At 41.2% G+C, this 15845-nt stretch overlaps 1 protein-coding gene across 1 annotated transcript in view; it reads right to left on the bottom strand.

Moving 5' to 3' along the window:
• Fmn2 (formin 2) overlaps positions 1-15845 on the bottom strand; it is a 389007-nt gene that overhangs the window by 264617 nt on the left and 108545 nt on the right. The window contains exon 4 of the mRNA XM_045142437.1: positions 13860-13915. Coding sequence (XP_044998372.1) covers positions 13860-13915 — 56 coding nt within the window. The remainder of the gene's footprint in view (positions 1-13859; positions 13916-15845) is intronic.

The following is a 15845-nucleotide window of genomic DNA, read 5'->3' as shown; positions in this document are numbered from 1 at the left end:
ATTATATAGTAAACCCTTCAGTTTAATATACTTAGCATATTTTCTTGTTCCTGCAGCAAAGCCCCATATAAATAGATGCCAATATTTCAGAATAAATAATAAGAAGAAAATAGCTTATCTTCCTAAAAATAAGAAATTACAACCCAAGGAAATATGCTATGTATTAAAAAAAATCCATGAAATCCTGGTCCTGAATCAATGTTACAACCTTTCTTTTTCTTTCTAGGAAGGAGAGATATTAAGCTCATCTCAAATCTCAACTAACATGTTAAATAAGACCACTATCACAGAGTAGCCAAATGTATGTAGGATCTGATTTAGCTAGCAGTCACCATCTTATCTGGCTTTCCTTATCCTGGGTCATCAGTCCAAGGCTGGCTGCTCTTCGATGGAACTAATTCACGATGTCCAAGGTGGCATTCTTGTACTCTTAGAAGGCTACAGTGCTGATCAGCAGTAACAGCTGACTTCCTCTATGGGCTACTTTTTTTCTTTTTTCTTTTCCCCAAGAAAATGGTAAATATTGGTCATTATCAAGAAAAAGGGCTGTCTATTTTCAGGACCTTCAAGCAAGCATTCTGTGCTCAGGACACACAGGAAGCAAGCATCTCGGGGCCCACCCACTGACAAAGCCCCGTTTCGTCTCTGAGGGGCGCCGGGCGCTCGGTGGTCTGTGATAAGCCCCCCAGAGAGGAGCCTGCTTCACTGTGTCCTGTGCCTGGAATGGAATCCTCAATGTCTTCTACGTCTTCTGGGGGCAACTACAGAGAGACCTGATGTGCCCCAAAGGACCTGGCATTGGAGAAATGAACTTTTGTTGTCTTCAGATGACTACACTTCAAAATGGCTTACCGCGTCTCCAGAAATTATGTAACAGTTTAATCTGATCAAAAATCAAATTAATTTTTCAAAGAAGAAAAATATGATTTGGGGAATTTCATATGGAGCCTGTATAGTAGACACAAACCTTATAGATTAAAAAAAAAAAACCTAATTTTAGTCAATATGAAAACATGTTATAAATTTTGAGATTATTAATACCTTTAAAATATTGTACTGAAGCCCTATATTATCAGGAGTAGTAGAGTTTGTCATCTACTTTGGCTCAGCAATTCTATGCAATCAAACCGCCAAAATCCTTCCATTCCTATATAATCTTATGTGTAGATGGCTGATGGTCAGCTCTTATAAATTATTTAAACATTTGCATATCACAAAATACAAATTGCTATTGAAAAATAAAATGTTCACCCACAACATTTTTTTTTTCCAAGCTCAAGATTATCTCATTCCCAGAAAAAGAGCACATTACTGTAACATTAAGGTTACGGCTGACAAGAAGGAAGCCACGACGCGCTCACAGTGGGCTGTCTTAGAGAGCTGCCCTGCCCTCTCCCTTCTCACTGGCTCTGTCCTCTCTTCCCATCACCATTACCTCCTTTTGCTATTACCTTGTTCAAAAGTTCATCACTAGCCTGATGATGGGCATGGTGGCACATGTCTTTAATCCCAGCACTTGAAGGCAGAGGTAGAACTGCCAAGAGTTCAAGGCCACCTGAGACTACAAAGTGAATTCCAGGTCAGCCTGGGCTACAGTGAGACCTTGCCTCAAAAAAAACCAAAATAAATAAATAAATAAGCCATGACCCCTGCCCACTGGGCACATGTTAAACTCTCTACTTTACTCATAATGTTTTTTTTTTTTAAATTTTATTAGCATTTTCCATGATTATAAAAAAAATATCCCATGGCAATTCCCTCTTAACTCATAATGTTTTTAATGGGCTATAAAACATGGATATACCATATTGTGGCTTAGATAAGAAGTGGTCCCTAACTGGTCTGGGGGACAGGTCTGGCAATTAAGGGTTGATTGGAATATGAGGGTATGACATCATCAGTGGATGAATCCATCCATGGGTTTCCAACTGAAGCAGCTATTCAGAAGTGGAGTCTGGCAGGAGGAAGTTGGTCCCTGGAGGTGTGTTTGTAAAGGTAATCACTGTCACAGGCCCATCCTGTCTATCTCACTCTGCCTCTTGTTACCCTCAGGTGCATCACATTGCCCCATCACAAGCCCCCTGTTCGTGACTCTGCATTAGTACACATGGGCCCAGGAGCAGCACAGCCAAGTGACCAAGTACTGAAGCCTCTAAAAGCAAGAGCCAGAGCAAAATTCCCGCCTTTAAACTGACCTTCTAATGTGCTGGGAAGATGACTCAACAGTTATAGGCACTTGATGGCAAATCCTGCCCGCTCATGTTAACTGAGATAAGTGGGCCCCAAAGATGATGGAAGTGCCTGATGTTCCTTCTCAGAGACAAGAGGTCCTGCCACATCCATACACACACACACACACACACAGACACACACACAGACACAGACACAGACACACACACACAAATAAATTTTTAAAAATACTACATTTGGGAGTGGAGAGATGGTTCAGTGGCTAATGTGTTTGCCCACAAAGCCTAATGACCCAAGTTTGATTCCCAAGTAAGAAAGAACAAAATGAGATGCACAAAGTAGTGCATACATCTGGAGTTTGCAGTGACTAGAGGTCTTGGTACACCTATTCTCGTTCTCTCTCTCTCTCTCTCTCTCTCTCTCTCTCTCTCTTTTTCTCTCTCTCTCTGTGTGTGTGGGGGGGGAGGGGCACATGCCTTTAATCCCAGCACTCAGGAGGCAGAGGTACCAGTGACTTCATAGTGAGTTCCAGGTCAGCCTGAGCTAGTGAGACTCTACCTTGAAAAAAAATTTTTTTAAAATTTTTTTTAATTTTTAATTTTTTAAATGTATTTGAGAAAGACAGACAGAGAGAGAGAGCACACATGGTTGCACAAAGGCCTCCTGCCACTGCAAACAAACTTTAGACATATGTGAATAAAGTACCACAGAAGTGTGTCACATTAATTTTAGTCCGTATATGAGTTTTTAAATCCAGAATCCATGCATAATGAGGCGTGATACACTATGAAACGAACGTTTCTGGTTTCTGAAAAGAGTAGCTCGAGTGTGGTGGCCCGTGTCTATAATCCCAGCACTCAGGATGTTGAGGAGGAGGATCACCATGAGCTTAAGTAGAGCCTGGGGAGTAAGCTCCAGCCTGGGCATAGGCAAAAAGCAGACCCTGCCTTATAAAGTAAATAGCCAAGCATGGTATGGGGGCACTCACCTTTAATCCCAGCACTCAGGAGGCAGAGGTAGAAGGATTGCCCTGACCTCCAGGCCACCCTGAGACTACATAGTGAATTCCAGGCCAGCCTGGGCTAGAAAACCTACCTTGAAAACCCAAAACTAAATAAACAATAAACAAACAGGAGTAGGGCTGGGATATAGCTCAGAGGTAGAACATTTAATTAGCATGTGCAAAACGCCCTGGGGTCAATTCCCAGGTTGTGGAAAAAATGCAGAGCATTGTTCAGCAATAATAATAATTAAAATAACAACAATAATGAAATACCTAACATTTTGAGTATTTACAATGTGCCTTATAGCCGGGCGTGGTGGCGCACACCTTTAATCCCAGCACTCGGGATGAAAGAGAGGTAGGAGGATCGCTATGAGTTCAAGGCCACCCTGATACCACAGAGTGAATTCCAGGTCAGCCTCAGCTAGAGTGAGACCCTACCTCAAAAAACTAAAAAAACAAAACAATGTGCCTTATGCTCTTCAAATCATTTTTACATAAACTAATACATTTAGAATCCAAAAACCTCTGAGGTGAGAAATATTTTACACATAAGGAAACTGGATAAGATGCTTTCCTTGCAGAGAGTGATAAATGTCACACCGACTAATTCTACTCCAGCTCTGCTGTGGTTTAAATATCACCATCCCATGCCATACGCTAGAAACCTAACCCCCCAAGTTAAAGCAATTAAATGCCTCCAGAAATCACATTTGGAAGTGGCTTTTGGAAGGTAATTAGATGAGGCCATGGGGGCGGATCACTTATGATGGCATTAGTGGCTTTGTAAGAGAACAGAGACCTTGAGCTGGAAAGGAGCTCCTTCGCCACCTGTTGCCCCTTGCGTTATTATCTATCACACAGTGAGAAGGCCTTCACGAATTCCAGTGCTACACTGTGGAGCTCCCAGAACTATGACTTATAAAAACCTCTGTTCCTTGTAAGTTATCAATCCACAATATTCAGTTTTCTGTGACAACAGGGAAAATAAAAAACTAAGACAAGATCTAACAAAGATATTTTCCTTCACCCAAATAAACTGGGCCTTAACCTTGACCTGAGAAGACCTGAACAAACACTTGTTCTGTTTCTGCCAGCTCAAGGCCACATCTCTAGAATGACCCCATTTCCCCTCCCTGCTCTGTTCAACATGGATGTGTGAGAACACGGAGGATGGCCAATAACCTTTCTGTTTATTCCAGCACCATCTGAAGATAAGGTCCCTCGCTCCCAGATTCTGAGAGAGGGCATATTCCTAATTTCAGTGATTTCCAGTACAGGCATAACTGCCTAATCTCATTTATATTAACGAAACCCTTATAATTCTCTTCAGAGGCTCTTCTCACCCTCCTCCTCCACGTTCGTTCAGGCTCCCTTTAAAAAACACGTCGTCACCTCTAGCCAACCCAAGGTCTAATTCAGTCACAATTGACATGTTTCCCTGTTATAATTAAAATCTTTCCTTTCCATCTTAACTGGTCTCTGATTGTGTTTATCTTTGACAGCCCCTCGGCAAATAGAGGCAAAACTAGAATTTGTGCCCAGAGAAACAAAGCCTAAGCCCGCATCTTCCTTCACTGTAATATAAAATGAATTCTTGACCACTCTCCAAGATGCACCCTCTGCTCTAGCTCACTGGTGTGGTCTCCCATACATTATTCTTTCATCAAATATTAACACTAGGTGCGGGGCTGGCGATATGGCTCAGCAGTTAAAGGTGCTTGTTTATAAAGCCAGCAGCCCAGGTTCTCATATATATGATACATCTCTACATAGCTTAGTTGACTGCATCTTTTTTTGTTATTTATTTATTTATTTATTTATTTTTGAGATAAGGTCTCACTCTAGCCCAGGCTGGCCTTGGAACTCACAGTGATCCTCCTACCTCTGCCTTCTGAGTGCTGAGATTAAAGGTGTGCTCCAAGATACCCGGCTCAGTTGACTACTTCTTAATACCTGGGATACTGTTGTAATAAGTCTTTGTATTTTCTTTACTATCTCCCACAAACATCTTGCATACAGTAGGTCAGTAGATGTTTGATAAAGGGAAGAACAAAGAACTTTGCTCAGCTAGGTTATTTCTAAGACTGGCCTGGTCTCCTCAGGTCATGAATGATGTAGCATGGCTTTACACCATCAAGAACTCAAAGATATGACTTGTTTTCTCTCCAAGCCCCTTCTGTCTGGAGTAACACAAAGGCAGTATGTGACAACGGATTCTTTCTGTGCTCAACTCATCACTTCCCAGTGAATGAACTGGCTTTCATTCTTAAAAATGACAGACCAGGTCCCCCAACCCTTTTGTTGCTGATACTAAAATGTCTGTATCATTCTTTAAACCCCTTACAGTTGCAGTTTCCACAAAATAAAAGTGCTGGGTTTTTGTTTTTTTTTCTTTCCTGAAAAGTTCGTTCTTCTCCATAACATGGTATAGTAAATACCTCTCCACATGTTAAGGGCTTTCATTTCAGTTAGAGCCTCTCTACGCAGGGATCTTTGCTTCTCTTTCTTCCTAACTACCTTCCACTGGCCTCTGCCTAGACTCACTCAGTGTTTGTTTACTGAGCACAGAGAAATGACTCTACACTGAGCTGGGCTTTGTGGATAACTAACCCCCAGGTACTGGATCTTCTCCTATCTCCTTCAGGCCTGTTTTGCTTACTCTGGGTTATGTTTTAGTTATTTCTCTATGGATTGTTGATAATAATCTGACACACCCACAGATTAAGAACCCCTTATCTAGAATGTTTGTGGTTAGAAGCATTTTAGATTTCTCCTTCTAAAATTTTTATTTCCTTGTTTTTTTATTTATTTATTTATTCATTCATTTATTTTTTTCTCAATTTTATTAACATCTTCCATGATTATAAAAAATATCCCATGATAATACCCTCCCTCCACTTTCCCCTTTGAAATTCCATTCTCTATCATATCTCCTCCCCATCTCAATCAGTCTCTCTCTTATTTTGATGTTGTGATCTTTTCCTCCTCTTATGATGGTTTTGTGTAGGTAGTGTCAGGCACTGTGAGGTCACGAATATCCAGACCATTTTATGTCTGGCAGGAGGGCATGTTGTAAGGAGTCCTACCCTTCCTTTGGCTCTTAAATTCTTAATTGTTTTTTGTGTTTTTTTTTTTTTTTTTTTGAGAGAGAGAGAGAGCTAGTGAAAGAGACAAAGAGGCAGAGAAAGAGAGAATAAAAAAGAGAGAGAGAGAATGGGCTGGGCATGGTGGCGCACACCTTTAATCCCAGCACTTGGGAGGCAGAGGTAGGAGGATCGCCATGAGTTTGAGGCCACCCGGAGACTACATAGTGAATTCCAGGTCGGCCTGGGCTAGAGTGAGACCCTACCTCAACAACACAAAACGAGAGAGAGGGAGACAGAATGGGCATGCCAGGACCCTTCAGCCACTGTGAACGAGCTCCAGATGCATGTGCACCTTATGCGCATGTGTGACATTGCATGTTTGCCTCAGTTTTTTATCTGGCTACAGATGCATGTGGCATTTTGCGCATCTGGCTTTAATTGGGTAATGGAGATTCAAACTCCAACCTTAGGTTTGCTAGCCAGTGCCTTAACTGCTGAGCATCTCTCCAGACCTTTTTAGTTTGTTTTTACTTAAAAAAAAAAATAGTTTTGGGCTGGAGAGATGGCTTAGCAGTTAAGGCTCTTGCCTGCAAAGCTAAAGGATCCCGGTTCAACTCTCCAGGACCCACATAAACCAGATGTACAAAGGAGCGCATGGCATGGAGTTCATTTACAGTGGCTGGAGGCCCTGGTGTGCCCATTCACTCTATCTCTCTCTCTCTCTCTCTCCCCCTCGGCTTCTTTCTCCCTCTCAAATAAATAAATAAATACAATTTTAAAAGTTTTATTTGTTTACAACCACAGAGAGACAGAACTGATAGAGTCTTCTTGTAAGACTACTGCTGCTTCAAATTTTCTTGTAATCCACATTTTTTTTAACTATACCAAGGTTTATTTTGCTTTTCACCTTTTCTATGGAAAGATAGTTGTGAATAATCTATAAAGAACCATCAATATTACTACCCCACATTATCCTATTCTGTTCTCTTGATTTGTTTCTAAATAAAAATGCTTCTAAGGGGCTGGAGAGACGCTCTGTGGTTAAAGGCATTTGCTAGCAAAGCCTGATGGCCCAAGTTCAATTCCGCAGTACCCACATAAGTCCAGATACACAGGCATGTACAGTTCATTTGCGGTGACAGGAGGCCCTGGCACACCCATTCCTCTCTCTCATTTTCTCTCTCTTAGCAAACAAATAAATATTAATAAAAATGCTTCTGAAGTTAGTAAGTTGTTCTACATGGCCATTATAAAAAGAACACTGTAACAGATCTAATTAAAAAAAAAAAAAACAGTATAAAATTCAAATAAACAGCTAGGGGTTCTAGCAGGCTGATGGGGCAGAACATTTCCTGATGCCAGAAAACTTATTTGTATATAAACTGTAAGTTAGTTCTTATGGTATTTAACTTCTTTCTATCTATCAATTTATAATGCTATTGAGTAGTCATGATTAATAAAAATATACACTGCAGGACCCAATCTTACATCATGTAATATTACCAATCTTATCAAAAATTAGTGTTTTTATTTGCGACAGAGAGAAGGCAATAGAGAGAGAGAGAATGGGTGCACCAGGGCCTCCAGTCACTTCAAACAAACTAGATGCACATGCCACCTCAAGCACATGGTTGACATGAGTCTTGGGGAATTGAACCTGGGTCCTTTGGTTTGTGGGCAAATGCCTTGATGACTAAGTCATCTCTTCATCACAAGAGTTTTAAAAATCAAACTTTGGACTAGAGAGAGAGATGGCTTATTGGTTAAGGCACTTGCCTGCAAAGCTTAAAGACCCAGGTTCAACTCCCCAGCACCCAGCTAAGCCAGATGCACAAGGTGGTGCATGTATCTAGAGTTCATTTGCAGTGGCAAGAGACCCTGAAGTACTCATTCTCTCTCTATATGTATATATATATATATATATATATATATATATATATATATATATACATATATATATATATATGTATATATATATATATATATATACACACACACGCACACACACACACACACACATATATATACACATATATATGCATATATATATGTATATATATACATATACATACAATGAAAAGCAGTTAAAAGCAAAAAATAAGTTAAAAAGTGGGTAGCAATTAAGTAAAGTGTGCCTTATAACTAATCTTTTTGTGTGTTTGTTTTGCTTTTCAAGGTAGGGTCTCACTGTAGCCCAGGCTGACCTGGAATTCACTATGTAGTCTCAGGGTGACCTCAAACTCATGGGGATCCTCCTACCTCTGCCTCCCAGGTGCTGGGATTTAAAGGCATGTGCCACCAAAACCGACAGCATCAAATATTTTTGAAACACTACAGCTTATGGTTCCTCTGAGTATAAGAAGGCTTTAGGCTCATGGGTTACTTCTAGATTTGCTGGGCTCTCAGAATCATTAGCTACATGATGAGAGTAAGAGTCAAAACTCATTCACTAGGCTCCAGTGAGTTTCAGTTGACAGGCACTTTCCAGCCCTGCTGAGGGCCTGACTAAGCCATCCTGGGACCTCACATTCTGGCCACTGACAAATGTTCATCATCCACAAGCAGCAAACTGAACACTTCCTTCATGGCTCTAAGCAGCTAATTCACAGGGACAGAGCTGCCACCTAGTGACGGACACAAAAGTCACAGAGCTGCACAGGAAAAATGGTCAATGGCTTGTTTTCTCCAAGTAATCAAACACTAAAATTAATACAATTCAGCACGTCAATGTTGTAGCAAAACTTCAAGAACTACTGTTGTGGCTCATGCCTTTAGTTCCAACACTCAGGAGGCAAAAGTGGGAGGATTTCTGTGTGTTCAAAGCAGCTTGCAATTAATGAATGAGTTCCAGGTCAACCTGGGCTAGAGTAAAACCCTACCCTGGGAAGGATGATGGAGAAGAAACCTTGAAAAATTAGAGAAAAGGTGAACACACCTGTATGCTTCTATCATAGTTATCTATTTATTTTCATGAGTGTGTGTGTGCATGTAGAGACACACGCACACAGTGAATACATGCATACTGGGGTCTCCTGCCTCTAAAAAAAAATGCCAGATACATGCGCATCCAATTATGTGGGTGCTGGGGAGCTGACTCCAGGCCAGAGGACTTTGCTCCTTTAACCAGTGAGCCAGCTATCTTCCCCGATCTATTCTGTTATATATCCCGACATCTGAATTTTCTAAATGATATAGCTTAAAATTAGTAGCATAACTTTAAACATAAACTTGTTATTTCATCCATTTGATGGTTTTATAATGAGAAATATATATTTATGCATATAAAATTAAAACCATATGGGGATTACATCTTAAAAATTTAATTTTGAACCAGGCATAGTGGTGCACACCTTTACTCCCAGCACTCAGGAGGCAGAAGTAGGAGGACTACCATGAGTTCGAGGCCACCCTGAGAGTACATAGTGAATTCCAGGTCAGCCTGAGCTAGAGTGAGACCCTATCTCAAAAAAAAAAAAAAAAGAATTTTGTGGGCTGGAGGAATGGCTTAGCAGTTAAGGTGCTTGCCTACAAAACCAAAGGACCCAGGTTCAATTCCCCAGGACCCATGTAAGCCAGGTGCACAAGGTGGCACATGCATCTGGAGTTCATTTGCAGCAGCTAGAGGTCATGGCACACCCATTATCTCTCTCTTAAACATATAAATATAAAAAAAAACAGAATTGTTGATGCACACCTTTAATGCCAGCACTCAGGAAACTCAGCGAGTTCCAGGCCAGACTGGACCTACAGAGTACATTCCAGGTCAGCATGGGCTAATGTGAGACCCTACCACAAAAAAAAAAAAAAAAAAAAAAATAGAAGCTTTATCATAGGAGAAGTAAAATCTCAAATGCCTACGTTCAAGTCTTACCTTCCTTCACCTTTATCAACTTTATGGCACTGAGTTACTTTTAACTCCTATAAATACCATCTTATGAGTAAAATAGGGATTTTAATAGCTGTTTTAGAAGAGTTCTATGATGATTACAGCAAGTAACACAAAAAGGATAAATATACTATATACTATAGGTTAATAATTGATTCTAGTTCCTTGCATCCCATTTATGGGATGTTATTTGGTGTTTGAAAGAAAAATACCCATGTAACTTTAAGAAAAAGGCAAGCAAAGCCAGGTGTGGTCACACACGCCTTTAATCCCAGCACTCAGAAAGCAGAGGTAGGAGGATTGCCATGAGTTTGAGGCCACCCTGAGACTACTTAGTGAAATACAGGTCAGCCTGAGCTACAGTTAGACCTTACCTCTAAAGCCAAAAGAAAGAAAAAGAGAAAAGGGCAAGCCAAAGCCAGGCATGGTGGTGCACCCCTGCCCTCCCAGCAATCATAAGACAGAGGCAGAAGAATCAAGAGTTTAAAGCCAGCACTGGCTGCATAGCAAGTTTAAAGCTAGGCTGGACTATATGAGAAATTGTTTCAAACAAATAAAAGAAAGAAGGAAGGGAGAAAGGAAGGAAGGAGAATGAGAAAGGAAGAAAGGAAGAAAGGAAGAAAGGAAGAAAGGAAGAAAGGAAGAAAGGAAGAAAGGAAGAAAGGAAGAAAGGAAGAAAGAAAGAAAGAAAGAAAGAAAGAAAGAAAGAAAGAAAGAAAGAAAAGGGAAAACACACACAATCACACACACACAAATTCATCACAAAACCAGTCCATAAAATAAAGAGTTGATGATTTGTTTTAGAAAAATCCAACATATTCATTCAAATTCATGTCTGGATTAAAAAATAAAGCTTAGCAGGGTGTGGTGGCAGAGGTCTTTAACCCCAGCACTTGGGAGGCTATAGTAGGAGGATTGCTGTGAGTTCAAGGGCACCCTAAAACTACATAGTGAATTCCAGGTCAGCCTGGGCTAGAACAAGATCTTACCTCAAAAAACAACAACAACCAAAAAAACAGCTTAAAAACTGAGAGGAGGGCTGGAGAGATAGCTTAGTGGTTAAGACATTTGCCTGCAAAGCCAAAGAACCCAGGATTGATTCCCCACGACCCACATAAGCCAGATGCACAAGGTGACGCATACATCTGGAGTTTGTTTGCAGGGCTAGAGGGCCTGGCATGTCCATATTCTCTCTCTCTCTCTCTCTCTCTCTCTCTCTCTCTCTCTCTCTCTCTCTCTCACTCTTTGCTTCTTTCTCTCTCTCAAATAAATAAACAAATAAGATATCTGACTTCCTATAAACTAAACATTACAGCCATTTAAAAAAACATCAGTTGAACTGACTAAGCCTCTTCAAGTGTCCTCAGGTTGATGCAGGATTCTCCTCTGATGACTTGTAAAAAAAAAAAAAAAAAATCTGTGAAAGCTTGTTTTATTATGACACTGTCTTTAAGAGTAGCTTTACTCCTAACAATAATAGCTCATCTAGCTATATTTTTTTGAAAAGCACCCTGGGACTATTAAATTCTCAGCTAAGCTAGTTTCCCTATTTCTGTTCCATAAGGTATATAATAACTGCCTGCGCTATGCAAGATTTCTTTTGAAGCAGAAATCAGTTTATACTTTGAAGATTTCTTAGAGGTTACCAATTCTTTAATTTTAGAGCAGAGAACAGCTCTTCCTAGATAGTCTACGTGTGCCATCACACATTAGCCAGCACAGATCCAGGCTGAGAGCTTAAGACTGAGTCCTCTTGTCGCTGTCCACGAGATCACACCGATGGGACAGAATGAATCTCCTGACCGCTCACATTGTATGTAGCACTAACTCAAATGTATAATTAACTGTGATAATAAATAAGTTAAAGAAATACACTTATGTATGGAAGATTCTTTGCTGTCTACAATCAGTAGTTCATAAAAATGTTTCCTAGCCGGGCTTGGTGGCACACGCCTTTAACTCCAGCGCTCGGGAGGCAGAGTTAGGAGGATCGCCCTAAGTTCGAGGTCACCCTGAGACTCCATAGTGAATTCCAGGTCAGCCCGGGCTAGAGTGAGACCCTACCTCGAAAAAACAAAAAATAAAAATAAAAATGTTTCCTTTCTTCTTTTGACATAAAGTTCATTTCAATATAATAAACAATGCAAAACATTGGGTTTTTTAGTAACAGATCAAACAGCTTTAAATATATATTAATACTTCAATTTAAGAACTTTGGGAGTTTGGGCTGGGGAGTAACATACCTGCCATGCCAGCACGAACACCTGAGTTAGGATCCCCAGAAGCTATGTAAAAAAAGACAAAGTACCTCTGGGCATGGTAGCAGATACCTTTAATCCTGGCACTCCAGAGGCAGGAGTAGGAGGATCTTAGTGAGTTCGAGGCCACCCTGAGACAACATAGTGAACATAGGTCAGCCTGGGCTAGAAAGAGACCCTACCTTGAAAATCCAAAAAACAGAATAAAATAAAAATACAAAGTACAGTGGAGTACACAACTGTAATCTCAAGACCATGACGGTGGAACCAAGCAAATCCTAGGACTTGCTGGCCAGCCACTTTAGCCCAAAGGGAGCTGGACTCACAGAGAGCTTGATCTAGCCTTCCTACCCCAACCACTCCACCAGCTGATGGGACAATGTGCCATTCACCCATGTCTCAAACAATAAGATATGTAGATTGAGAGATAGCTTCACAGTTAAGGCACTGCAAAGACTAAGGACCCAGGTTCAATTCCCCAGGACTCAGGTAAGCCAGATGGGCAAGGTGCCACATGTATCTGGAGTTCATTCGCAGTAGTTAGTAGACCTGGTGTGCCCCTTCTCTATCTGCCTCTCTCCAAACCCCTCTCAAATAAATAAATAAAATGTTAAAAAATATTTTTAAAAACCTGAACAGCTGAGAAAAACACCTGATGAAGACCCCTGGGCTCCATTCACATAAGCACACATGTTCATGTGTACCCCCACACACAAGTACACCCACAAATATGTGACTCACACATACACATGCAAGGGGGTAGAGAATCTTAAGTGCTCAGTGATACAACCATTGACAGCCAAGAACAGATCCTTGGGTCCCACTCACAACATAGTAGAGATGCAACTCACTTGATTTTGGAAACACAATGACAATATTGTAAAGAGTACCCCTGGGATTATTTGACTGGGCACATCTCATCCCACACATTTTCTGGAATAGCCAGAATTTCCTGCTGGAGAAAGCTGTCATTGAGACCAACTCCACAACGGGACATAGAAGAGCTGATACTTGAGCTGCAGAGGCAGCTTAGACATTAAGGCGCTTGCCTACAAAGTCCAGTAACCTTAGTTTAATTCTGGGTACCATAGAAAGCCAGATGCACAAGATGGCTCATTTCTTTCTATTTCTCCTTCACCCTCTCTCAAATAAATAAAGGAAATATTTTATAAAAAGAAAGAAGACAGAGAAGGAGGAGGGAAGAAGAAGAAGGGAAGGAGGGGGAAAAGAGGTGTGCATAGTCGGTGTCACTTGTAGGCTGAACTGCTCTTAAACTATAAGTGGAAGACAACATCGTCGAGCTCCGCTGTAGCTCAGGCTAACAGAGGCAAGTCCAGCCATCTGCACAGACAGGCAGATCAATCACAGGCCTGTACCAACTTTAAGACAAATGTGATAAACTAGTACTTGGCATCCTAATACGCCCTTCTTACCTGAAGGATAGCACTTGAGCCTTTTTCCGTACTTTCCAAAGCAGAGGCTTGAAGTTCTAGATTTGAAAGAAAGCAGTCAGTTAGTATGTTAAAGGACAAATCTTCACATTTCCTCAGTCAAAAAATAAAAATTTCAGCTGGGTGTGGTGGCATACACCTTTAATCCTAGCACTTGGGAGGCAGAGGTAGGAGGCTTGCTGTGAGTTCTAGGCCAGCCTGAGACTACATAGTGAATTCCAGCTCAGCCTGGGCTAGAGCGAGACCCTACCTTGAAATAAAATAAAATAAAATAAAATTTTTACTAAGGTATATCTTTAACCATAAGTACCTAAAGCATCCAGTCTCTCTTTCAATTATATTAATGCACTGTGAGAATATGATTGCTTTTCAGTATAAAACACACACACAATAACAAAAGTATGCCATTAATTATTTTTAAAACTATGTTCTTATCTATGTAACACTATTTTTTCTCAATTGCTCTATATTGTTCCAGAAATTCCCTACTAAGACTCACTCATATTACTCACTGAGCTAAAGTTTGTACATGATGGAAGTCACGTCAATTTTGAAGGATGGAATTTCAAGTTTTAATCATTGAAATTTCCCTTCTGATTTCAATGAGCAAGTGAGAGAGACAGAGAGAGAGAGAGAGAGAGAGAGAGAGAGAGAGAGAGAGAGAGAGGGAGAATGAATACTGCCACCAAGAGGCAAGAGTATGATAAGGGATTCTGAAGACATTTTCTGCTTTCAGTTCTTTTGTTGACTGTAAATTCTATGATACAGCAAAATTGCCACACTGGGTAACCTAAGGAATAACAAAGTCTGGGACTTTTTGTAGTTTTTTGCTTAAGCTCAAGGGAACTTTCTTCCAAGTGAAGTTTGCATGTAAATTTAAGACTATAAAAATCAAAGTGCAAGGGCCATCAGGAATCCACAGTGTTACAGGGCTCAGAGTCTGAGGACCACTATCTCATCACCCGCTGCATTCTACAGATGAGAAGCCTCGAGCCTCCAACAGGCAGTTGGTGGCAAGATGAACACAAGAGTTTATGTGTCTTGTGTATCACACTGCTTCCCTCTCACGGGCATGTGACTAGACACTGCAGCAGGGCGGAGCCATCAGTTCATGGTTTCAGCATCCCAACTGAGCAGCATGCTGACCAATGCCTATGACAATGCTACAGAAACACAAACTGCATTTAAACAGCGTCACACACTGTGAGGCTACATACATTGAAAGCTGTTGTTGTTGTTTTTTAAAATTTTTGTTCATTTTTATTTATTTATTTGAGAGTGGCAGAGAGGGAGAGAGAAAGAGGCAGAGAGAGAAAGAGAGAGAGAAAGAGACAGATAGAGAGAGAATGGGCATGCCAGGGCTTCCAGCCACTGCAAACAAACTCCAGATGTGTGTGCCTCTTGTGCAACTAGCTAATGTGGGTCCTTGGGCTTTACAGACAAGCACTTAACTGCTAAGCCATCTTTCCAGCCCAGCTGTTGTGTTTTGAAACAGGTTTTTACTCTAGCGCGGGCTGACCTTGAGCTCACTAAGTAGCTCAGGCTGGCCTCCAACTCACTGCCATCTTCTGGAATTAAAGGCATGTGCTACCACACCCAGCGACACTGAAAGGTTTCATTGTACTTGTATGAATGTCACAGTCCTGACATAGGTACACTGGCCTTGTTTCACTGATTCTGTCCCTTAACCTCTCCACCTACCACCGCCTTTCCCCCGTAGCTCACCAGGCTCCAGTCCCGCACCAACCCCAACCAGTTCGCTTGTCGTTTTTTAACACACCAGACCTGTCTTCTTCCACCAGACCTCAAGAGCCACCTCAAGGTGACTGTGGTCTCTGCCCAAAAGAGTTCCTGATACTTGCTTGCCAACCCTCCTTGATTCCTGGGCCCCTTCTCCAGGAACTCTGTTTAGAGTGGCATCCTCACACCTCCCCAGCATTCCCTAAGTTCAAGTCCTGCACAGCGTGG

Source organism: Jaculus jaculus, chromosome 1, assembly GCF_020740685.1.
Source record: "Jaculus jaculus isolate mJacJac1 chromosome 1, mJacJac1.mat.Y.cur, whole genome shotgun sequence".
NCBI lineage: Eukaryota > Metazoa > Chordata > Mammalia > Rodentia > Dipodidae > Jaculus > Jaculus jaculus.
Note: the sequence above shows the minus strand (reverse complement) of the source record. Positions and strands in the feature narration are given on the sequence as shown.